The 24,396-nt window shown below is 42.4% G+C and overlaps 1 protein-coding gene across 1 annotated transcript in view; it reads right to left on the reverse strand.

The window, feature by feature from the left end:
- Window positions 1-24,396, reverse strand: part of arhgef40 (Rho guanine nucleotide exchange factor (GEF) 40) — a 52,673-nt gene that overhangs the window by 12,801 nt on the left and 15,476 nt on the right. Inside the window, exons 4-21 of the mRNA XM_037758151.1 lie at window positions 22,607-22,892; window positions 20,018-21,182; window positions 19,553-19,782; window positions 19,274-19,462; window positions 18,354-18,468; window positions 17,603-17,696; window positions 17,393-17,479; window positions 15,997-16,113; window positions 14,827-14,925; window positions 13,386-13,537; window positions 11,748-11,886; window positions 10,309-10,428; window positions 8,825-9,016; window positions 8,227-8,733; window positions 7,065-7,438; window positions 6,326-6,575; window positions 5,467-5,556; window positions 2,666-2,872 (exon numbers count right to left, since the gene is read on the reverse strand). Coding sequence (XP_037614079.1) covers window positions 2,666-2,872; window positions 5,467-5,556; window positions 6,326-6,575; window positions 7,065-7,438; window positions 8,227-8,733; window positions 8,825-9,016; window positions 10,309-10,428; window positions 11,748-11,886; window positions 13,386-13,537; window positions 14,827-14,925; window positions 15,997-16,113; window positions 17,393-17,479; window positions 17,603-17,696; window positions 18,354-18,468; window positions 19,274-19,462; window positions 19,553-19,782; window positions 20,018-21,182; window positions 22,607-22,892 — 4,413 coding nt within the window. The remainder of the gene's footprint in view (window positions 1-2,665; window positions 2,873-5,466; window positions 5,557-6,325; window positions 6,576-7,064; window positions 7,439-8,226; window positions 8,734-8,824; window positions 9,017-10,308; window positions 10,429-11,747; window positions 11,887-13,385; window positions 13,538-14,826; window positions 14,926-15,996; window positions 16,114-17,392; window positions 17,480-17,602; window positions 17,697-18,353; window positions 18,469-19,273; window positions 19,463-19,552; window positions 19,783-20,017; window positions 21,183-22,606; window positions 22,893-24,396) is intronic.

Raw genomic sequence — 24,396 nt, forward strand, 5'->3', positions numbered from 1 at the left:
AGTTATAACATGAAAATTGTATTGTTATAACAAGATATTTTTCAGATTATAACAAGATATTTCCACTTTATTATGACATACAAACTTATCACGTTATAACGAGAAACTCTCTCGTTATAGCAATGTACTAATTTTCTTGTTATAATGTGAAATTTGTAATGTTAACACGTGATAACTTATTGTTATAACATAAAACATTTCATGTTATAATGTGATCATCACTTATATTGTTAAAACGTGTAACATTTCACGTTATAACAATATATTAAGTTATACCATTATAATATGATCATCACTCATATTGTTAAAACGTGTAACATTTCACGTTATAACAAGAAAAATAGTATTGTAATAACAAGAAAAAGTTTCTTATTATAACGTGATAAGTTTGTATGTCATAATAACGTGACAATATATTGTTATAACGCGAACAAAACATTTAGTTATAACAACAAACTTTTCACATTATAACGTGATACTGATCCATTTTTGGTTTTTTTACAGTTCTGGATTCTTATAACGAACCGCTTTGGAAACAAGTGAATAATCTTAGACTCTTTGGAACATTTTAAAGGGCCAGTGCGTAAAGATTTTGGTGCTCCGTAGCAAACAAGTGAATAATGAAAGTCTTCATAGGGTTATTGACTCCTTTAATACCTGACAAAAACTCATTTTGGGTTTTAAACACTCACTTTCTGGCCTCTTTCTGTCACCTTCTCAAATTTTCGATTTTGAGTTGAGAGACATTTCAGCTACAAAGACTGAAAAGCCGAGTCAATAAAGAAAAGTACAAAGCGGTATTATAATTACAGTGCCTAACGTAGTGACATTCCCTCTTCTGTCTGTTGCATCTTTGCTCTAATTGGCCAGCTGACTCACGTCTTTTGTGCAAATTTGACTTTATTGTTCATGTCAATTACAGGGTTAAAGGACTTTGTGATGTTGTTGCGACTCCTACCAGAGGCAGATAGAGGCTGATAAAAGTCAAATCTTATGTAACGCTCCTTAAGGACTCAATGCTAGACGAGCAAAGACACAAACATATCAGGCGAACATCTTCTCAACTGTAACCGCTCTGCCAATAAAATGAAAAGGGCCGATAATTTACCAGCAACCGGTCACGCAGAACCTTTATTTTTAAACCTCTAGAGATGGTGTGGGTCATGATATAAGTGATGCTTTACACACATCATGAACACCCACGTACACACCCACCCATACACACACCTGCACTCATGGTCTTTTCACTTGGAGAGCTTTTGCAGCGCGATTTTGAAGTAGCTCAATGGAAGTGTTTGTGCTGCCGTAATCTCTCCCCTTGCTCAAAAGGGGGAGGAGAGTGTAGTTGTGTGTGTGTGTGTGTGTGTGTGTGTGTGTGGGTGTCAAACGTTTGTCACGACTAGCTCTGAATGATACTGCTGTGTCAGAATAGCACAATATGGGGCAAGTGGATGTGGTGTTTTCTGACTTTTTGAAAAAATCCATAATAACCGCAAGTGTGGTACAAAAGTGTCTCACGAGTGGTCTGTCTTTTCACCCACGTTCTTTTCTTTTATTTGCTACTTTCCCCTATTTGTGTTCAGAGTAAGATTAAAGACAGTTTCGTTGTTTTAAATTCAGATTTTAATGAATAATTAAAAAAACAAAACAGGATTCTAACGAGCATAACTGTTCAAACCGACTGGATTTTCACCTGGATTTTAAGTCCGCACCATAGACTGTATAAAAGAAGTGGACGTAGTCACCGTGACATCACCCATTGGTTTGTGGACTGCTGTTTTGAAGCCTTGAGTTTGGCGTTTTGGCCTTCGCCAGCTTGTTTTTTTGCAACCAGACGTGACACGAGAGGGTGAATAAGAACGCTGAATAAGTCATTTTTAGGTGACCAAAATGTTACAATTAACTTTCATGAACTGAAAACAAGCAAGCAAACAAGTAAGAGGAAAACACGGACCGGACAACGCCGTAGTAGCGACCTGTCAGTCACATGGTAGCCACGCCCTAAATCATACCCTGCTTTATGGTCTATTTGACTCCAAATGGGACCATAATTTACTAAATGAACATCATGCTGCATTGAAGAAGACTTGAAACTAGCGATTGAGACCATAAATTCATGTTTACAATGTTTACTGAGGTAATAAATCAAGTGAGAAGTAGGCTCATTTTTCTCATTGACTTCTATACAATCGGACTTCTTTTTGCAACCAGAGGAGTCGCCCCCTGCTGGCTGTTAGAAAGAATGCAGGTTTAAGGCACTTCCTCATTGGCTTCACTTTTCACTGGTCTGCACACACACTCAAAAGTTGTTGTGTTTCTTAATGCAAGAAGATGTTAAACATTGTAGTTCACAATAAACTTCATAACCTCATAACATCTAGTAGTAGATAGACATTGGAGAAAGTGCAAATGAGCTTTTGGTTATCCAAACAAAATCCGTTTTAAACATGTTTAACCTGAACAGCATTTGTACTTTTTTTATATTCAAAATAAACTAGTTCCCTTTTTTTAAACAAACAAAAGACTGTAAATAATGAACTCAAGCGATAAAAGCAAATACACTCCCTTCTCTTTTTCCGACTGCCTGACCTCATAGAGATGAGTTTCTTTCCCTCTGAGAAAAGAAAGTGGGACTTGATTCATAAACTGGGACACGCGTTCTCACCGGACATCCGGCGATGAGGTCGCTGGCCCTGAGGTCCTCGCCGTGCTGCTGGGCGTGCCTCAGGATGGAGAGGGCGGAATCAGAGGCTGGGTTTATCCCTCCCAGCTCCTCCAGGGCCTCGCAGTACTGCTCCAGTCTCTGAGTGGGAGCCAGGAGACAGTGAGGGAAGGACAGGGGAGAGAGGGGGGAGGCTGTGGGGAGTTTGGACTGCGGGAGAGGGGAGAGAAGACGGGGGTTGGCAGGAAAAAGAAAAGTTATCTCTATTATCAGACTATAAAATACCTTAAACAGCACAAAAAACTGATCCCACAATGCCGCAAAGTGTACAATCAGCCTGTTCGCACTGTATAGTGTATGAATGACAATAAGAATGCACCCCTTGCTTTTGCCTTGTCATTTGTATGCCATGTGGTGCACGCATCTGTGTAAATATGCTACGCTAAGAGTGATGTAGAATAAAAAGGGAGAAAGACTCATGATTGATGGGTCCAACAAACACAGGACTTTCAACCAGGAGACCCAGGGCTGGCTTAAGGTAGGCGATCGCCTAGTTAGGTCGCCTAGGGCGCCACCTTCTAGGGGGCGCTGGTCGCCCTCTAAAAATAAATAAATAAAATAAAAATAAAAATAAAAAAATCCCGGTGGGCGCACTTCCTCATTTTCTGCATTGAGGTAGCAAATGAACAATTGAATAAATAAATAAATAAATAAATAAATAAATAAATATACTTTAATAACTCTTGTTGTAGTGAAACTGACCTAACACTTTTAAGCCAACAATATCAGCGACCAATTGTTTATTTATATTATATCCGAATTTCGCCTATAGGGCCGGCCCCCGAGGAGACCGGTGTTAGTGTCCCAAAGTGTTGTAGAGTTATTTTTAAGTTATGTTAATGACGTTTGAGATGTGTTTTCTATACTTCTGTAACGTTCCTGTACATATTTTGCTTAGTTTACGTACTTATTTTAAGCCCAACCATGATGTTTTTCCTGAACTACTGGTTACTAACTAAGTGGTTTTGTTGCCTAAACTGCCAATGTTAGTTTCGTTTTGTGGCGTAAAAATGACACGCAAAAAGGCTAAAATGCGTTCTCATGACACGTGGAATGTCCTTGTAATGTTGTGCCATTTATACGCCTTCCCATGAGATCGGGTTGGTACAATCTAAATCACTAACCTAGGTTTATTTACCATAATGCATTGCACAGAGAGAAAAAAGAAGGTACATTTTGACAAATACCAAATGAGAGGAAATTAGTGAAACGGTCAAAATCTTCTATCGCGATATATGTCATTTTATCTCGATAACGATATATATCACAATATAGCATGTTTTCTGGTAATTCAATAAATAAATAGTGTATATGAAATAACCACATGGTAAAGCCTGTTCTTGTGTACTCCTGTGTGAATTAAATACTTGACAAATGAAAAGAGTATTTTCTCATTTAATTAAGAACTAAAGTGCGAAATTAACATTTTCAAGTGAAATTATAGAGAAAAAATTAATAAATATTTCCAGCTATACACTGACTATGTTTACATGTATGCACATGAGTAATCAGATTAAGACAATAGTTAGATTTTTAGCTGAATTTGATCAGTTGTTTTGATCATTTATGTCATTAGGTGCTTGCTATTATCAATGTAGATAACGTAATTGTGTCACAATATCTCAATATATGATTTCATCAATATATGATTCCATTGAAATACAATAAATTATCATATTGAAGTATCGTCCTGCCCTAATTATGATATTTTTTGTCCCTTTTTTCAGTTAGAAATTACACTATTTATGAAATAACACTAGTTATGACTGTATAGCTTCTTTTTTCACAACATAAATAATACAAATCACGCATAAATAACAAAAATCAACAAACCAAAACCACTCTATTTTTGGTTTACCACATAAGACGTGTAATCGTGATATTTTGTTCATTATATCTTAAAGTAAATTGATTTTACAGTCATTTTTCGTCGAAAAAAATCCAAACATAACGACATCTCAATCTGTTTCTCTCTTAGTGAAGTCCCATTCTCCTTCTGGGTTTCCACTGATCACATGTCTAAGTAGCCACATGTGCTGTTCCCGTCTTCATCCCCATAACAATCTTCACCGCCATCATCATGTCCCATCATGATAACCATAAACCCTCCTGCAGCCATAATCCACAATGTGTTCAAGCTGTTTTAAAGCTGCTGCTGGGACGTGACGTGAACTCACACCGCCTCCTGGTGGCGGCTTCTCAGAAGTGCTCCTTTATGAGACACTTGAAAACGACATCTTAAGCACTGTGATCTCTCCTTGTAAAGTCCTCTCAGTAATCTCACGATGCCGTTGATGCATTAGTTTTCGTTAATTGTAGCTTGCAAGCTCAAATTACTTTCCCTATAATCCGCCTTTAATTGGCTTTCCTAGTGTACATTAAACATGTAATTAGCCTTACTGTATACAGCTCATTTTTAATTGCAGCAACCATTGAATAAAGCAACTTTAATTGCTTTGTGCTTGTGATGTGCTCCAAAATTACTCATAATGATGCTCTCATATTGTGGTTTAACAGATCTTCTCAAAAGAAAATAACTAAATAAAAAAGTTATGACCCTGACACTCTTATTATGTGTATGGATTCAGGAACGTGAGGGCGCTTTTCTTTAATTGGAGTTGAAAAGCAGGGAGGAATAACTGGTCAGATTGAAACACTTCTGTTGAAATCTCTGTGGGAACTACAAGGTGATGTTTTAGATATTCAAGGATTTAATTAGACCACAGCAAAATGATTACTCTCACCTTAAAGAAGTCGGCAGCCTGTGTGACCAGCGGGGAGTCCAGCTCTGGTTTATTCCTGATGTAGTGGGAGTACTGCAGAAACTGCTCCCGCTGTATGTGAGAAAGAGATGTGGACAAAAGAAATATAAATATTTTGTAAAGACAAAGTTCTACTTTTTCACTGCCTTTAATCAATCACACAATAAACTACAAAAGTTGGCGGTGAAGATAAGGGAAACAGAGATTCATTAATCTTGTATCGTGCCTAACTTTAGTGGATCATAACATATCGGGTATGGATTTAATCTGCAGATGCTCCGGTTCAAAATGAGACCGAACTCTTCTATGGATGTCAGTTTTTGAGAATGGCCAAAATGTGGCGTGCAACAGACCAACCCTGTCTCCTACAAAATTACGCTCCCATATAACAAAACTGCATTCTCAATTATGTTTCGAGCGCTCAAATTTTTAAACAGTTTGAAACACGTGGTAAATTTAAACGTTAACACTGTTTCATAAGGGGATTTCCTGTAAAATTACAAATCAGTCTTTTAACATTTAAAAAAAAAAAAACGTGGGTCCCGTTTTTGTAGTTTTGGTCCTGCAATGCACAGTTGTATGAATGCATAAGTGGTATCCAACCTGAGGGTCAGCACCACCGACAGGGCCTAAGGTTAAAGGTTCTTAATGGTATAGGGGATAAGAACATGAAATACAATACTCTTTGGTGGAGCTGCTCATACCTCGTAGACATATGGGACCTGTGATGAGTGGTTGCAAGTAGCCACTTTTTAAGGGGTCACAAGCCAGAGCGGCTGGGTCCCAGTGGTCAAAATTGAAAGGCTATACCAACATAAATAAAGCCCAGATTGAAACTTACATATTTGCTGAAGCAGTCCTGTTGCAACAAGCTCTGCACGAGAGCGCCCTCCATGGCCGGGAGCAGGTTCTGCGAGTGGAAGGTGCTGAGGCTGGCCCAGTTGGGTAAGAGGGTGTCTGCCTTCCCCCTGATGGAGGCCGGGGTGTCTGAGAGCTCCAGTAACGGGAGGTAGGTCTCTTCTACGCCCTTCAAGATGGCCACATACTGCCTCTCTGAACTCAGCATCCTGCACCAGAGCAGGTACAGTTTACTAGAAACGAGGAGATGATAAGGCGATGAGTACATTTGCGAAAAGAGGGAGAAAGAGGAGAAGTGAAGGAAGAGGAAGTGAAGATAGTAGTTAGCAATAGGGATGGGACAAAAAATCGATTCACCTATGTATCGTAATTTTTTTTCGGCACCCAAGTATCGTGATAATATCGAATCGGGAGATATGTGAATCGTCCCAGCCCTAGCAAGCAATGGCCACGAGATCAAACAGTTAGTATGATCAAATTATCTGATTGCATGCTGACCGATAAAATCGTTCTGAAACACACTCCAGCTGTAGCTAAAAAGGATGAATCACTTCTTTCTTTCATCTCAGCCTGGCCAGTTCTTACTGTAATTTATAGTCTTGTTTTGGAGCTCTCAGCCAACTCCGACCTTCTGCTGTTTTTTTTTTCTCACACACAAGTTCCCACACAGAAGAAGGACATTTTATAGAAATAAAAAAGGAGTAAAAGAAGAAAAATGGCACCTCTGTGCAGTTGATCCGGCCCTATCTGTCCCCGTCTCCCTCTCGGTCCTCCCTAGCAGCACGTGTTGCCGTGGCGACCCTGTGTGGTCCACCACCTCCTTGCTGCTGACCTCCACCCCTCGGATTAACACTCCTCCGCCTCCTCCTCCTCCGCCCCAGCCAGGGATGGCTGCTGCCATGCTAGTGGTGATCACCGGGTCAGCTTGCGCCCGTCGCCCCAGCCAGGACATGGGGGAGTTGCGGCTCGCCCCGCCCGTCGGGGACTCGGCGGGTTTTGGGGTGGCCGTGCCTCTGCGGGGAGCCAGGAGAGCTTGGAGGTCAAAGCTTGGGTGGCGCCTTCTGGGCGGCTTGGAGGGGAGCGGGGCCTCTGTGGGCTGAAATTTGAAGGACATTGTTAGATTTCTTGCAATTATTGTCCCTTAACGGGACTATTTGTAACTTTCAGAAATGCTTGTTAACAGCGACACCTGTGACCGTTTAGTCAACGAAAGTCAGCGTCGGGCTCGCGCTTGTGCTCGCTCTACATAGACATGAACGAGCATCACTCAAAACAGTGAGGTGACACACGTCAGCTAAAACCACAATATCACTCTACATTTCACCTGCTTGGCAGTAATGTTAGCTGACCAGACGAAGGTCTCTCCATGAATCACTGCTGATCCTAGTGTTGGCTTTTCCTGCTTCAGCCTCCGGAGCTGAAGCAGAAAAAGCGGGTTGGTGCTGGGGCTGAAGCAGGAAGAGAAACATTATCACCTCCTAACTGCGCCCGCAGGGAGACACCAGAGTTTTGGTCGGAGACGATAACGTTTCTCGCTGCGGAGCCCCGTCACTTCACAAGACACGGAAAACCTCTGTTGGTCTGGAGGAGCTGCAGCAGTTATTTCTGCACAAACGTCCACTGTACATTCACTAGATATTCTCAGAGCTAAACAAATTCTTCCGCAGGGTTAAGTGAGCGCGCGTTCACGTCTAGAGGTGGAGCGAGACAGCGAGAACGCGCGCTGTCTGTGAGTGAAGGCAAGCAGGCAGCGGAGAAGTGACTCCAGCCACACGCGAGCGCACATATGCGAGCGCGCATGGGATCCCGACCCGGTACATTTATACGCTTAAAAAGTTACAAACAGTCCCTTTAACATGACAAGAGGATGAATCACAAACTCACGCTCTTCTTTGCAGGATTCAGAAGGTTGTGCAGGAACTTCCCTCCTCCAGCTCCGCTTGCTCCTCCTCCCCCTGCTCCCTCCTTCCTATTCCCTTTCTCCTCTCCTATCTTCAACGTGGAGCAGGTCTGCGGTCTGAACAGCGACGCCAGGGATCCCCAGGACTGCATCCCCCCTTCGCCTCCTCCGGCTCCCAATCCCCAGTCGCCATCTCCCTCAGAACCCATCAGGTCCCAAACGCTGCTGGCGGACGGCGTCTTTGGCCTCCCCTGGCCCTGATTCTGGCCCCTGTCAGGCTGGAGGAACCGGGGTTTAACCTGCGCTACGGTGCGCTGGTAGCGCTCCACCGTCTGGGTCCAGAGATCCAGGAGCGCCCCGCCGCCAAGCTCTATCGCTAAGGAACGGGCGTCCTGGAAACGGGACGGGGGGATCGGAGGGAGGGAGGCGAGAGGGCAGGTGGAAGAAGGCGACGAGGAGGTGGAATAGACCACCTCGCACCACTGGGTGGCCTGCACAGGAGACAGGAAACAAAAGTTGTCAGGACGATTTGAAATGTGCGATCATGACTTCCTGTGTGCATAACAGACAACTTCCTGTTACCTCGGTCAGTGTGGACAGCAGCCTCTGTGTGTTATCCAGGGTGGTCCAGCAGTCAGACAGACAGTGGGACATGTCTCTCAGCTTCTCCCTGACCGGAGGAAGTCGGATCTGGACGGCGCTCAGGCCGGCCCAGTCCAGCTCGCACCAGCCCTCCAAATCGCTGAGCACTGACAGAGTCTCGCTGTGCAGCTCCTAAAAGGGTTCAGGGAGATCCACTGTGAGGCCTTGGCCTGGAAAAATACCCTGAAGTGTTTACAGTAGAGGCTTGACAAGATACACTTGGGAAATCATGAATGCAATAATGGGAACTGCTTCTGCTGGGAACAAACTTCTACATTAGCCTGTATCCACAAGAATGGCAAAGATACCACTGAACAGCAAAGTGGGCTGAAAACACATCTGTTTACATTTTAAACTTTTAGCCATTGACTGCTCAAGTCTTTCAGTATAATTCAGAGTAACATCTATAGCTTAGCCTTGCAGTGATAACAGGATTCATTTTCCTTGAGTTAGGATGACTGGTATTGTTTTAGAGGACATTAAAGCGGCTCCAGAAGGGAGAAAACCACATTCGCTGCACAGTGCGCCCTTTCTCCCTGTAGAGATTCCCAGTGCGACTGTCAACCGGGGCGGACTGTCCTCACTCAGTGCAAGGGGTCTGCGGCACCCCCATCTTGTTTACCATGCTTATGATTTGTGACTTCTTGCCATCAGCATTCATAACCATAAAACCTTAATGATAAAATTGTTTACTAGAGCGCCGTGTTCTTTATAGATCTAGCCTCGTAATTTTGCTCTCAAAGTGCTCCAGATTGATGCATTTAGCTTTAATATGTTCATAATTTTCTTCCAAGGGAGCATGCCCACCGCAGTCTCTCAAAATCTGATGACGAAGAGTGTATTACGTCATCCAAAGCCCTCCCCCCCCCCCCCCCCCTCCCCCACACACACTGCAAAACTCACTCCGGCGCCGCTGATTTTGGTCATACTAAAAAGTCCACACTAAGTAGCATGTTAGTATTGAAGGCAACCATTGACATCTGAAAAAATGCAAAAATTGCAATGTTGTTGTTTATGTAATAGTTCCAGTTTAACCCTACGCAACATTTGCCAAACAGCGTCTACTTTGACCACAAGTGGCAAATACAGGAGCGTAAGTTTTATGAGATTACATAATCTTTTAAATTATTCTGATGGGACAACTTTCTGTTTTTTTGTTTGTTTGTTTGTGGCAAAAATTGGTGCAGTCTTTGTGTCTACATGTCATTGTTGATGTTACCACCAAATGGCGCCAAAGTAAGGAATTTTTAAATCCTACACATAGTGGCTTTAATTTCAAGAATCATGCTGTGATTGTGAGCCAACGACATTGAAATAATACATTCTAACATATATTGAGTATACAAACAAATATACACACATATGCAGATGATCCTATGCTGTACGACGGGTTTAACAAATACTGTACCGAAAAAATGACTCACATTTGCTGTTTCTCTGAATGTCTTGAATTTCTGCTGTTTGAGTGAGAGTCTGCTGAGGGACAGAGGAGGGTCCTTGTAGTCTTCCAGCTGTGACTGGACTTGCTCAATCTCCTTATCACACTGGGGTATAATAAAGAGAGGGAGCGAGGGGTGAGAGGAGGACATAAGGCATTTACTGTACATGGGGGACAAAGAGAGAGACGAAGGAAGTACAGAAATATAAAGCGGAAGGAGATACTGTAGGGGTGAAAGAGAAGATGGTCATTAACTGTATTACATCACTGTAATATGTTGAATATAGTTTAAGAGTTTTCAGTAGGTTGTGGCAGTGCACTGCAACATATTTGATCAAATTTATTTTGGTCTTAATTATTTATATTTATTCAATATTTTTATTAGTTTAAGAGTTTAACATATTTGCCCACTCCCATGTTGATAATAGCATTAAATACTTGCCAAATTCCCTTTAAGGTACATTTTGAACAGATAAAAAATGTGTGATTAATTTGCGATTAACTATGGACAATCATGTGATTAATCACAATTAAATATTTTAATCGATTGACAGACCTAATATTTATATTTTTCTATATTGAATATTTCTGTTTAGTAGTTTTTGCTAGGTTGTGGAAGTGCACTAACATTACGTTACACATAGTTACAACAGTTACTTATTTATTTTTATCTAATTTATTTTATTCATTATTTATATGCATTTAGATTTTTATATTTTGAATATTTCCGTTTAGTAGTTTTCAGCAGGTTGTGGAAGTGCACTAACATTACAACAATAGTCGATCTATATGTATATATAGATAGATAGATAGTTAGATAATATTTCAGTTTAATAGTTTTTGGTAGTTTGTGGAAGTGCACTAACATTACAACAAAGTTGATCTAATTTAATTTGATCTATTTATTTATTATTTTATATAATTTATTTAAATATATATAATTTATTTTCTTTTTATTTATTTTTTATATTTTCCACATTTTTATTTTAAATAATATTTTAAAGTTCAAGAAAACCCACTGTTAAAAATACATTTTTTTCATGATTGTGATCCCAATATTGACCAAAAATAATCATGATTATGATTTTTGCCATAATAGAGCAGCCCTAATTTATAAACCTTTTTTTCCAGTATACTGTATTGCATTGGACATGTTGTATCTGTGTTGCTGTGTGTGAGCAAGACAAGGGAGTAGAGTGAAGAAGAAGAAGCACATTTTAGAGAAAACACAGCCATCAGTAAACACCAGCAAATCAGGGACTTTCCATCCAATCCCTGTTGGGAACAGTGGAGAGGATGGGTGGAGTCAGAGCAGTGAACATCCTTCATGTAGAGAGAGTGCCATGCTGGACGCTGAGCAGCAGCTAACAGTCTGCCAGCTTTGTGAAATGAGACTAAAAATCCCACTCTTCCTCCCTCACACACCTTTTCCAGTTTGTCCACCAGCCCCGCTAGGCGTCCCAGAGCTTCCAGGTCGCGACCTCTCTGGTTGGACACTCGGACGAGCCGGTGGAGGGAATCATCCACGCTGTCGTAGAGTTTAGAGGTCGCAGAAAGAGCAGCCCTGATGGGACGAAAGTCATAAATTACCCCTCGTGAACAGGAGAAGTTTTGTTACTTTTCCTATTCTAGTGACAACTTGTCATCACCAAAAAACACCACACATTTCGGCTGGTAGAAACGATGTCATTATGAAAAACAAAAAAGCCTTGCAGACCAACTGTCAGGCAAAACAGGAATCAAATCAGCAATCAGCCTATACTTGTATTTGGCCTCATTCTTGTGCAGACTGAGCCAAAACTCATTACTGGATAAGAAGAACAGCTACGAATACAGCAGTCTTTAGATCATCTTTAAGCTGCAGTCGGGCACAAACAAACAAGCCTGCATCGCTCTGTCCTCCGTTTGATGTGAAGTTCACATTCCTTTTCTCCTCCGGCTGGTTCTCATTTTTTGGCTGAAAACAAACAACTTTGTTTTCACGATGAGGATTATTTTTAACCTATAACTCATCTTGACAAACAAAATCCCTCAATCAAATACAAAAACTGGGAAGGCAAAGGACATGCAGATGCCTTTTCCGCCCCTCGGGACCGAGCTGCTTGTGTAAGGTGGTTTCTGCATGTCTGAGTATTTGCCCAATTAGTTTGTCGTGACGTCTCTGTATTTAAAATAGTCCTACTTCAATAGGCCTGTGTCTAATGTATATTCCAGCACTATACAGTCTCATTAGCATCATAACAAGAAGAAGCGTATACAGACACACAATGCTACTCTAATAATGAGTCTTTTGATAAAACAGCCCATGTACTGAATATTATAATGCAATTTCTTTCACTTATTTTCATGATACTGATAGATTCCTTGTTTGGAGATACATTAACTGACTGTGGTATTTTTTTGTGTTATAAAACATGTAGGGTTTTACACATAGACTCTATTTTTAGGCAACCAAAATGTTACAATTAACTGAAAACACACTGTGAAAACACTGTGAAAGGGTTAAAGTTCTAAGATGAAAACACGGACAACACCCAGACCGGACAATGCCGTGGTAGCGACCTGTCAATCACAAGGTAGCCACACCCTAAAGCATCCCCTGCTTTATGGCCTATTTGACTCTAAATGGGACCATAATTTACTAAATGAACATCATGCTGTATTGAAGAAGACTTGAAACTAGCGATTGAGACCAAAAACTCATGTTGTTACAATGTTTACTGAGGTAATAAATCAAGTGAGAAGTAGGCTCATTTTCTCATAGACTTCTATACAATCAGACTTCTTTTTGCAACCAGAGGAGCCGCCCCCTGCTGGCTGTTAGAAAGAATGCAAGTTTAAGGCACTTCAGCATTGGCTTCACTTTTTGGAACCAAGTTTCTGTGTAAAGTTAGCGGCGATAACATTCTTATGTTTGGTCCTATTCAAGAATTTAAATAAATTGATTCCCAATAACAAGCTGCAGGCTGTGTATCAAAAGCAAAAAGGGGAAAAAAAAGAAATATGACAACAAAAGGTAACCATAAATGCACCAAATTTGTATGAAAATTAGGCTTCCTGTACCTGCAGTCCGGTGACTTCTGTGCCAGTCCAGTTGCACTATTGCTCAGTCCGGCAAGCCAGGCCCCGCCCCTTTGTTGTGGTTCAGTTAAGCGTTGGTCGGCCAGGACGCTCGCCATGAGCTGTCGGTGTTTGTCGATGCTCAGAGGAACAGCCTGAAGAAGAACAATGTGCTGTCATACAGGAAGCGATATACGGACAGATTCGTATCCACTATTTGTTTTTATTTTGTTAGTACACATTGATTTCTGGGATGCACCAATAGTTTCTTATTTTTGCTCTTCTCTTAGGTAAGAGAACAGTTTACGAGTGGTCGAGAGCACTCTTACATAAAGCTTTCTAATCTAATATACTATTGGTCCATTGATCCTGATTAAGACTATAAAAGCCCTTGGATGATATTGCTTGCGTTCAGCTTCTGAATGGCTTACATACTGTTCTTTGAAGCTTTTTGATTTTCCTGTAACGCCAGTACTGATGCTCTGGAAAATCACATGTTTACTTCCTTTTTTAAGTTTATTAAACACTACCTCGATTTCACTACTGCTGAAGTGCCTTTTTGGTGGCTTCGCTCCAATTCTTGTATTTGCACATGGCACAACACCCTTATATAGTGTTTAGGGGGCGTTACCTATCTAACTATAAATCATGAAATCTATAAAAGAACCGTTCATCCAATCTATTTCATACGTGGCGGGTGTATTGCTCAGGAACCAAGGGAGTGCAATGTTGAATGTGTTGCAATTTGGCCAGATGGTGGCGCTATAACAAGGAACTTTAAATTTTGGGCTGTAGCTTTTGAGCTGTCTCAGAAATACAATTATTTTTTCCCTAGATTTTGTGTGCCCTGACGAATCTATCCATATAAGCCACGCCCATTTGCATCGAGAATGATTTTCCACCGTTTTCAATGTTATCCAAATCTTATTTTTTGCTACTCCTCCTACAAATGTTGAGCAATCGTCACCAAATTTGGTACAGAGCATCTGTGGACCAAGCTGGAAAAAGTTAGTTTTTCTGATTTTTGATTCATACAGTTTTGCTATAACTGGCCCTCAGAGTTAGATCAAATGCCGTGGGCAGGGCTTATGTTACAAAAAATGTCATATCTCCTGAACGCTTTGTGTTATTGCCACCACATTTGGTGGACATGTGTAGATATGATGTCTGAGTGACCGTGGTGAATTTGGTGCCATTTGGCCAATAGGTGGCAATGTAGCAGCATCATCTAACTATAAAGGAAGTATTCTCGGTCAGTCTGTCTGTATATGTATATATGACTACCCTTCGCATATCTCGAGAACAGTCTTTTCTCTTAAGAGAAAATATAAGAGAAATTTAAGAAAATGTTACTGCAGCCCAATGTGTAATCTGAATTTGGCTTCTATCTGACACACAGTACAGTAAGATACAGTACAGTAAGGGTCACGTTAGACTTCTGTACCTTGATGTCATCTGGCATCGGTTCAGTGTCCATAGACTGCAGTGCTTCTCCGAGGAGTGCGAGGGCGCTCTCACAGCGCTCTGTCAGACTCTCCAGGCTCTGATGGGGGAATAAAAAAAATAGGAAAAAAGTAGTGTGGAATCAGTGATTTTGAGATTCTACTTATTCCATCATATTAACTCAAAACACAAACAGTAAGTAAAGCGGACACAGGTTAGTGTACAAAATTGTTCATTCTTTTTTTTTTCAAAGTCCATGAGAGAGGTCAGAGAAAGTGCAGAGGACAGGAAAATGTTTTCATCTGTTTGGATAAAGCGTAAACTGTCTGGGGGAAAAAAGCCATTAAGAGCCCTTAAGATTCTTCTCAGAGCTCCTTTCCTTGATTTATCCTCCACACCCAGTTCATCACGAATCTTTGAAATCATCGACCACCGCGGGACAAGCGCTGTTTTCCAGCCAACATCCTCTTATCTGTCCTTCCTCCCTCTCCAAACTTTTCCCTCTCCCACTCACTTTTCATGGTAATACTTTAAACTTGAGGTACACAAAACTCAGTAGTAATGAGAACCTAAATCAAACAAATGGCAGATTTTCACACTAAAATTGACAGTGGTATAAAGTCTCCAGCTGGGATACTGTATACGGAAAGCTACTCTTGGTGTGTATGTGTATATATAAGACTCAGACTGGGAGGCCGCACAATTGATAAGAACTAGAATTACTGCCTCGCGGTTGTCTGCCTCCACCAACCAGTCAAGTTGCAGTTCACATCCACGTCTGTATAAAATGTCATCACCTCCTCATTTTATCCTATTAGACATTTGTGTGAAATTGTCATAATTGGGATATGAATCCTTGAATTATGGCCAAAAAATCAGTTCATCCTTGAGTCAATGTGGATGTTTCAAAACCCATACTACGACACTATTTAGTATGTCCTAATACATAGTATGTCAAATGCCGTATGCCAAAAATACTACTATATCCGGTCGCATTTTGCAGTATGTTCCTCAAGACCACTTTAACGAACGCACACTCAGGTCAGTAAATCAGCCCCAAGTGGATCTACCGTGGAAAATAGAGTTACAACATTATGGAGTATGTAAATATTTAGAGGAAAGGAACAGGAAATGATTTTATTTAACCAGACAAAAAGCAGCAGGTTCTCACCAGTCTGAAGGCCAGCCAGTCTGAGTGGCAGTGGGTGAAGTCTCCGTCCATCTCTTTGGGCAGCTGCTGCTTGTCAACATATTGCTGAAGGACCCCTGTTCCTCGCACCATGTGGATCTGGAGAGAATGAAAAAATAACAGAAACAGACAGTAGAGAAAGGGAATGTTATGTTTATGGAATAATGAGATTTCAGAAAATTAGGCAAAAAACATGAGATCATGCTGTAGCCTTGAGCAGAGAAACTCTTATCCAAGAGCTTTAGTGTTTACAAATGTCTGGCAATAAAAAGCTGCTAATGTGTTGCACTAATGGTTACAAAAACTCTTCCTTCTTGATTCTTTTTTTTTTGTGTAAATATATTTTATTTATACAAACTAGGGATGCAACCGATGCGTCTTTTTCAGTGAGATACCGAGTACCGATCTGATACCAGTGTTTAATTAATAAGCTGTACTTGACTTAACCATCGCTTTCCTAACAAATAAATACATAGATATACATTTACAGAATTTATTATTAAAATAATAAATCGTACGCCACTGTAATTGGACATTTATGAGTTCCACACTACTCTTTATCTTACAGAGAGTCGTAAAAATCCGGAAAGGGCCTCCATATCTTACTAAAAGTTTAAGAGGTCCCTTTGTTCCTTTTTGATTCTGAGGGTGTATTTGTTTCAACCTTTTTATTTTATTTTTTTAAAAGAAAAGAGCTGAGAATGCAAAAAGATGTTCTCCTATTACAATTGCATCAACTCCATTTGTTAAATTATAAGCAGGGATAAATAGGATTACAACCAAACAACAAAGTGGACAGAGGAAGGCGCGGTGCAGCTGTTTTAGTGTTAACGTCTTTTGGGCGGGATTTCCTTTTAACTTGCAACGTTTTAATACTGCCAAGTAGAAACACAAACCACATGGCGAGAAGAAAAATTCTCATGCGTGTGTGTGAGAAAGATCTCTGCTGATCGATGCAAAGCAATGAGGCTGAATTGCCGGTAAAATAAGGGGTTATTTGCAAACTTTAGATGTGCCAAATGTATGGAAATAAGGTTAATTTACAATTCAAGCACAATGTGAACGCGAGATCCAGCAAACAGCATCTGACATTCATCAAATTTTAGCTGAGCACAGAAACAAAGCATGGTGCATGAAATTTTATTTGCTTTTGAATATTTTTGCATTTCATTTCGGGTTATCCCTGCTGTTATGATGGCCAGTGGAGGTTCAGGAACCGTCATTGGTTTTGACATGTTTTTATACGTTCCTTGTGGATGTTGTACCTGCGTTTTAGTACTTAGATGTGCAAATAAAACTGAACCTAAAGGAAATGAATAACGCTATGCCGTGCATTTGCTGTAACTGTAAACATGTGATTTGTACTGTATGAGGTCACCTCTGCTCCTTCCACGTTGTGAGAAACGGACTCCTGCTGCTCTTCCACCAGAACCAGAACCGATCCGAGACCGCCAGGAACCAACACCTGGAACACACAAGAAACACATCAGAGAAACACATGTGCTGGAGCTACTTCACCACATCTGCAGGCTAATTAGAGCAACACAAGCAAACGTTTCGCTAAATTTGGCTCAGCTTTTTGTCTCACCTGGAACAACTTAAGAGCAGAGAGACAGAGGGCGGAGGGTGGAGAGCGTCTGCTGTCCATTAACACCGTGAGACCTTTTTCTTTGGCTGCAGGCCTGATGAGGATGGATGGAAAGAGGAGTTTAAACAGGAGCAGTAGTTGGGTTAGATAGTTAGAAAATTAATATCATAAGACTTAAACTAATTCTAGTACTTTTTATTGGACAGTCATTATATATAACAAACATTAAACTTCATATAATTTCTTCCCAACCCTGCTGACTTTTGTTCAGACTCGCTGTGAGCAACAGACGAGTGGTGATTGTTCCGCTAGGTGAACTGGCAAGCTTGAAGATGTTTGTTAAATTGACTCTGAATCAGTTTGTTATTGTTTTTCTCGGCTTTCTGGCATGACATGCTGCGCTTTCTTTGCCCCACCTTTTGCTGCATTTTTGGCAAAGTCAGCAAAAAGCAAGTCAAGTCAATCATAATTATGAAGCACTTTTGGCATAACAGGTTTGTAAATGAGCAGCGTAACACGAAACAACTGACACAAGTCCAAATATAAACATCAGAGGACAAGCTATTCATTACATTTTTGTAGTACAAAAGGGGATAATGTGCAATGTAAGGGTTACTAAATTGACACGCCTTAATTTCCTGGGGATATCTAGAAACTTATTGTGAAGAGACGTCTGAAACAAACTACTAAAACCACTGAAATTCTTCTCTGGATTAATTTTCCGATTGGAGTAGGAAGAACGCAGCCTTACCGAGTGATTTTGTGGTAGCAGGCCAGGACCTGGGCCATCTCCTCCTCAGAGAAGCTCTCCTCTGATGCATCTGTCTCCGTGACAACCAGAGCGCGTCCCAACCTGTCCACTGTACCTGTGGTTGGTAAAAGTATCAGGTTAAGCACTGAGAGAGGAGGCCAAGAGAAAGGTCTAACATGCTCAGACTATAACCAGTCTACATTTTGTATACTATAAGCTTGTCAATGTCATGCACTTCTATTTGGGATCATCATGTTTAAAGTTTTGGAGTTCCCATAATGCTTTGAGGGATGCAAGCAGAAAGTAAAATGTTGCCATGAAGATGGTTTGTTAGTTAGTTGTGGACAGGCGGCAACCTCTGAGTCTGAGAAGTGAAGCCAATGCTGAAGTGCCTTAAACTTGCATTCTTTCTAATAACCAGCAGGGGGCGACTCCTCTGGTTGCAAAAAGAAGTCTGATTGTATAGAAGTCAATGAGAAAATGAGCCTACTTCTCACTTGATTTATTACCTCAGTAAACATTGTAAACATGAGTTTATGTTCTCAATCGCTAGTTTCAAATCTTCTTCAATACAGCATGATGTTCATTTAGTAAATTATGGTCCAATTTAGAGTCAAATAGACCATAAAGCAGGAGATGCTTTAGGGCGTGGCTACCTTTATGGACATTTATCCACAATGGACATTGGGGATATTGATATCCCTGGATAATGTAAGTCACACTGACTCTAACAGTATGTATATCACGTGATTTTATTGTGATTTCTGATGCAAAATTGTGTTAATCGGACAGTTAGGGGACCTACTAGCCCACCTATGTGTACTAGACAACAACAAACAACAACAAAGTCACACATCTACAAGACTAACTTGCTGTCCAAGTAGAAGTTTTGAGCTGAATACTAACTGAAATCAACTTGCCTGTCAACTTTAGCTTCCCTGACTGGAGAAGCTTTGAGTTCAGTTCCCTCAGCAGGGGAGGCTCTTTAGATGTAACACCATTTAGTTGATCAGGACATGTCTCTCCTGACCCTGCCTCCTCGGTAGAGTGGTTAAGTAAGGATGGGCCTGATTGGCCATTGCAGACAGGCAAAGTCTCGGCTTCTTTCTCTGTTGAGGGACATAAAATTTATAGAAAATATTCTATGGAGTATTTTCAGTATCTGATGCTCATGCATTAGCATTCAATCGTCTTCAGACCTGCACTGCTTTTCCTCGTGTCCTCTGTCTCCTCATTAGTCGAAGGTGGCACTCCGTCTGGTTCGTCTGCCTGTTTCCTTTGGTTCTCCTCTGTGATCGGCAGCTTCGTCGAAGCAGAGCAGGCGGTGGGACTTGGTTGCGCAGCTTTAGCCGGCTGTTTTGATCCCTTCTGGTGTGCACGGCCACCAGACCTAGCCCTCCCTTTGGCCCCCTTTCCCTTCCTTTTCCTCCTATAGACAAAGCACAGGAAGGTACTAATGAGGTACAACAGACAGTTAATAATTTGTATCACCTTAGAAATTAATTTGTTTGGACACAATGTCCTTTAGAATGGTTTAGAAGGTATCTTTTGTACCATTGGTTTCAGGCCTATATGTACGTAAGTGTTACTGATCTGTACTTTCATATGGAAGTGTGAAAATGAAAACAGATATGAAAGAATTCCCATAAGAAATAAATGTGTACCTTGGCGCTCTGAAACCTGCAGTTTTAACTTCCTTTCCTCTTGGAGAAACTCTGTCCTCCGTCTTTCCGTCATCTATTTCCACTGTCGCCTTTGGGTTGGACAAATCTATCAATTTAGATCCACTGTTGGTAATTTCTCCACTTTCTAAAGCTCCAGTGAAGGGTCTCTCTGGTGCATCTGATGTTGGGGTTGTGGCATCACTGTCTCCGCTCAGTGGTTTATCCGTATCCTCGAAAACCGAGTCCGAATGAGATCCGTGATCTGAGTGGCCCTCTATAACATGCCCAACTTTGTGGTTCGTCAAGTCGTGGATTTCATTTGCAACAAAACTATCGCCGCTCTCTGAGTCTTTACCTCTGTGGTTGTCTCTGCACGGCTGCGTGAGGCCGTTGCTATCTCTCTCCTTGCCCACGCCGGGCCTCCTCTCTTTGAACGCGCCGTCAAAACAAAGCCGGTGGCTTTCCAGGCCTTCAGAGTCTCTGCTTGTTTTATCTCCCTCATCAGAGTCGTGGACAGAAGAGGAGTAAGACCGCCTCCCTCTGCCAGGTTCAGTGACTCCTGGTGGAGGTCGAGGTGGTAAAATGTCACCTTTTGGGGTGACTACGTCTCTTTTGGCGCCAAGGACAGCTCGGAAGCTTCCTGACCCTTCCAGTCTCCCGTATCCCCAAGCTCTCCCTTTCCGGAGTTTGATGGCTTTACTTCTCTTGCACAGAGGCAAAGTCTTGGTTTTACAAATCCCATGCATCTCCAGGTACCTCTGCCTTGTGTCAACCCCTCCATCAGGACCCAATCTGGGCTCCAAAAGCTCCACATAATCCCCGTCCAGCTGAGGGTGCCTCACTGTCCGCCCAAGCCCATCTTCGCTGCGCCTTCGCCGGGCAAGCGAGGGCTCCGAGTCCACGCCGTCTGGTGGCAAACCATCATCTTCCTCCTCATCCCAAGACCAGGAGTCCAGTTCCCCGGAGGATGAGCCACCCCAGCCCCCGAGGCTGCTGCCCCCCTCACTGGGCAGGCGTTTGGCGGTTGTGGAGCCCTCGTGGTTGGACATCAGGCCCAGTTCCTCAGAGGGGTCGTGGATGAATTTTGGGTAGACAACCTCCTTCCACGGAAGTCGAACCACACCATCACATGTACTGACCAGGCAGGTGTCAAGTCCTCCTCCAACTGTGGAAAGATAAGAGGGGATTACGTTTATGTCAAGTTCATATGTTTACTGAGGGTACAAATTAGGCGAAAAATGGCCCTCCTACTTAATAAAAGAAGATACCAACATAAGCTATGCGGAAAACAAATGCTTAAACTTTTGCTTCCTTTCTTTTGCTCTACTGTTCTTCTCACCACCCACCACCTGCTGACACCCATATATCTTTCCCTTCCACATATCATCCCATGGTCTTAAACTTGCCATATGTTTCACTTCCCCTGCTTTAAGTGTAGTCTTCTTCACAGTCATACTGGCTAAGCTACAAAGTGTTAATCATTTTCACCTAAAAACCTGATTATGAAATCAATTCTGTCTTAAAGGCTGCATTCATAGCAGATCATGCATTGCAGCGAAAAACGCAGGTTATTCCATTCATTTTGAATGGGGGTAGTGTGTTTGGGCTTCGGTGGCGGCGGCTGCAGGGGGTGCGGAAAAAAACGCAGCGGCCTGTGGCGGAAAGGTAGAAACATAATCAACTTTTGGAGAAACACAACCCCGACGTCACGCTGTCCAATCGCGTAACCGGCGATCCAGAGCTGTACAACCCAGCCATGAAGGGACAAAAGATGTTAATCTTTAATGTGCAATTAAAGTGACTCTCTCACAACCCTACTGCGAGTCGCCGCAACGCCTGATCTGGTCTGAATGCAGCTTAAAGTTGGGGACACACCAACCCGACATCTGAGAAATAGCAGCGACGAAGGCCGCCTGTTGTCGCCTTTGTTTTGGCCGACAAGTTGCACCCGAACACACCTCAAAGACGACAGCCGACGGCCAGTTAGCATAGATGTTCTGCGCCTGCGTGAGATGAAATAACTCTCCACATCAGTAGGTGGCGATAGTCTGTATTCGTCATTCAAAAAAGGAAACCAGAAGATCGAGGACTGCGGATATACAAGAGCCGTTGTTACATGAAATAAAGCGGTGTTTGCCGGCCATTTTCACACCACTCTCACTCACCACTTCGCTTTATTCCAGATGGGCATATCGTTGTGAAAACATCTGTGTATCGGAATGATCAGATGAGAAGATGAAAAGAGCCTTTTGTGTTTTTCTACTTGGCTTTACTCGTTGGCTTGCTTTCTCTTCTTGTGCACTAATTCGTTTAAGCCGAACCGCCGATTTCTCTCACCCAAGGGCGCCGCCGCCGATTCAACATGCTGAATCGGCCAAAGCCGATGGTGCGGGACACACTGAAAAAACTAGGCCGGTGGACGCTAACTAACGGCCCCAAACTGTCCAACGGCTGACCGTCGGCTTGTTGGAGACCTTTTCCTGACGCTTAACTTGAAATACAGAATAATAGTAAGACTCTATGATTAGAAATTGATTAGAAATGCCTGTTTTATCCTTTCAACGGAAGTGTAGGGCATCCTTTCCTTACCTTCTCTCTTGTGGCCCCGTTCTTTGTTCACGCTGTGCAGCCATTCAGTGGTGAACACAAGAGGGTGCTGTGACTCGGGCACCAAGATCTCCTGAACGGTGCGCCCCCCAGGGGCCAGACATTTTAGCGCCAACCGGGGACAGCGCGTAGAGAAGGGCACCACCTGCAGGTAGAAGTCGTTACTGCGCAGGATCCTCCAGTCCAGGGTGGAGAGCTGTACGACCACTTTCTCGCCTAAACACAGAGGCCAACCGGAGTGGAGGAACAAGCAGCCCAGGTACTGAGACTGTGTGACAAGAAGAAGAAGAAGAAAGGGAGTGGGTTGAATGCATAATTAAACCTTCATCTGCATGAAATTAAATCTCGCATGCCAAGTCTTCTCTCTGTACCTCTTTAGGTTGCGTCTCTGCCCTTTAGAAATCTCACCTTTAGAGTCCCCTCTTGTCACAAACTGTTCTATTTAATGCTCACACACAATCTTTCACAAAACCACAGCCCACATGAGCCAGTCGGAGCCTGCCTGAATGCTTGTGTTTGGCATTCAAATGAGTTGAATTTCTAGAACTGATACCACACCAGTCAACACTATTCACTAGCACAACTGGCCAGAAGCCAGTGCCACATACAAATGTCAGACATGTGACTCACGCAGTGTTTTCTAAAGTGTAAAAAACGCTTAGCTGGCATGACGCAAGTGAGAAGACTCTGGATGGTTGCAGAGCGTCAGCGTGAGTCAGACAGAAACATGCAGATGACTGACTCTTCGCAACAGCCAGCCACTGTTAAAACAGTCCAGCGGAAAACACATCAAGTAGTGAGACTGAGGAAACCAATCTAAATCCATCCATCCATCCATTATCTGTAACCGCTTTTCCTATTCACGATCTCAGCTGACATTTGTGGAAGGCGGGGTAAACCCTGGACAGGTCGCCAGACTATCGTAGGGCCCAATCTAAATCAAGTACACTAAACATGGGTCTAAATATAGAAAATCCCACAATGAAGCATTGACTAAAGAACTCTAGGTGAAGGAGAGGAGGCCCTGAGTGTGATCCCCTGCTCTATCAATGGATCTGTTTAGAATAAAAGCGCTATTACCACCTTAATCAATCCTGTGTCCTCTCTCGCTCGCAGTCCAGAACCTTTCTCTGCCGTTCCCAGTCACGTCTAATCGACTGACTCGGGGCTGCTCCCCTCCCCCCCTTTTCGTGCCCTCCAGACTCACGAGACGTGATCAAATTATATTCCTTACTCGACCTCTCCTCCATCTCCCCTTTTTCTACCTCAATTTCTTCCCTTTAAGTCTCTTTTCTTGCCTGCTCTCAACGTTTCGGGACAGCAAAAAAGCAAAAATCAGTCTCTCAGGGTGGGTGTTGGCATTAAAAAAAAGCATGATGTGTGACTTTTCCCCTCTTAAAAAGTTTGTCTGTTTTGAGTCAGTCCACATTCTGTAACTCCCTGTGTCCTCTGGCCCTCCTCCCACTTCTCCCTCAAAGTACCCCAGTGTTTGCTCCTTCTTCCATACCTCCCGTTTCACAAAAATTCCTCAATCAGTCTACTTATAGTCTGAAACCTCCAGCATCTTCTCGTTTTTTTTGCAGGATACACGTGCACGTTCGCAAGCGTGCAGGCGCTGTGAATGAAAGCATGTTCATTCTCACCGCCTCACTCTCTCTTTTCTCTCTCAGCAGTAACACGCTCACATATGGAAGGCATTATTGTCATGACTCACAGTCTAACTCCCGTCCCGCTCCACTCAGCGACAATGAAAACACAGTTTGCTCACAATG

The sequence above is a fragment of the Sebastes umbrosus genome, chromosome 22 (assembly GCF_015220745.1).
Source record: "Sebastes umbrosus isolate fSebUmb1 chromosome 22, fSebUmb1.pri, whole genome shotgun sequence".
NCBI classification, from domain to species: domain Eukaryota; kingdom Metazoa; phylum Chordata; class Actinopteri; order Perciformes; family Sebastidae; genus Sebastes; species Sebastes umbrosus.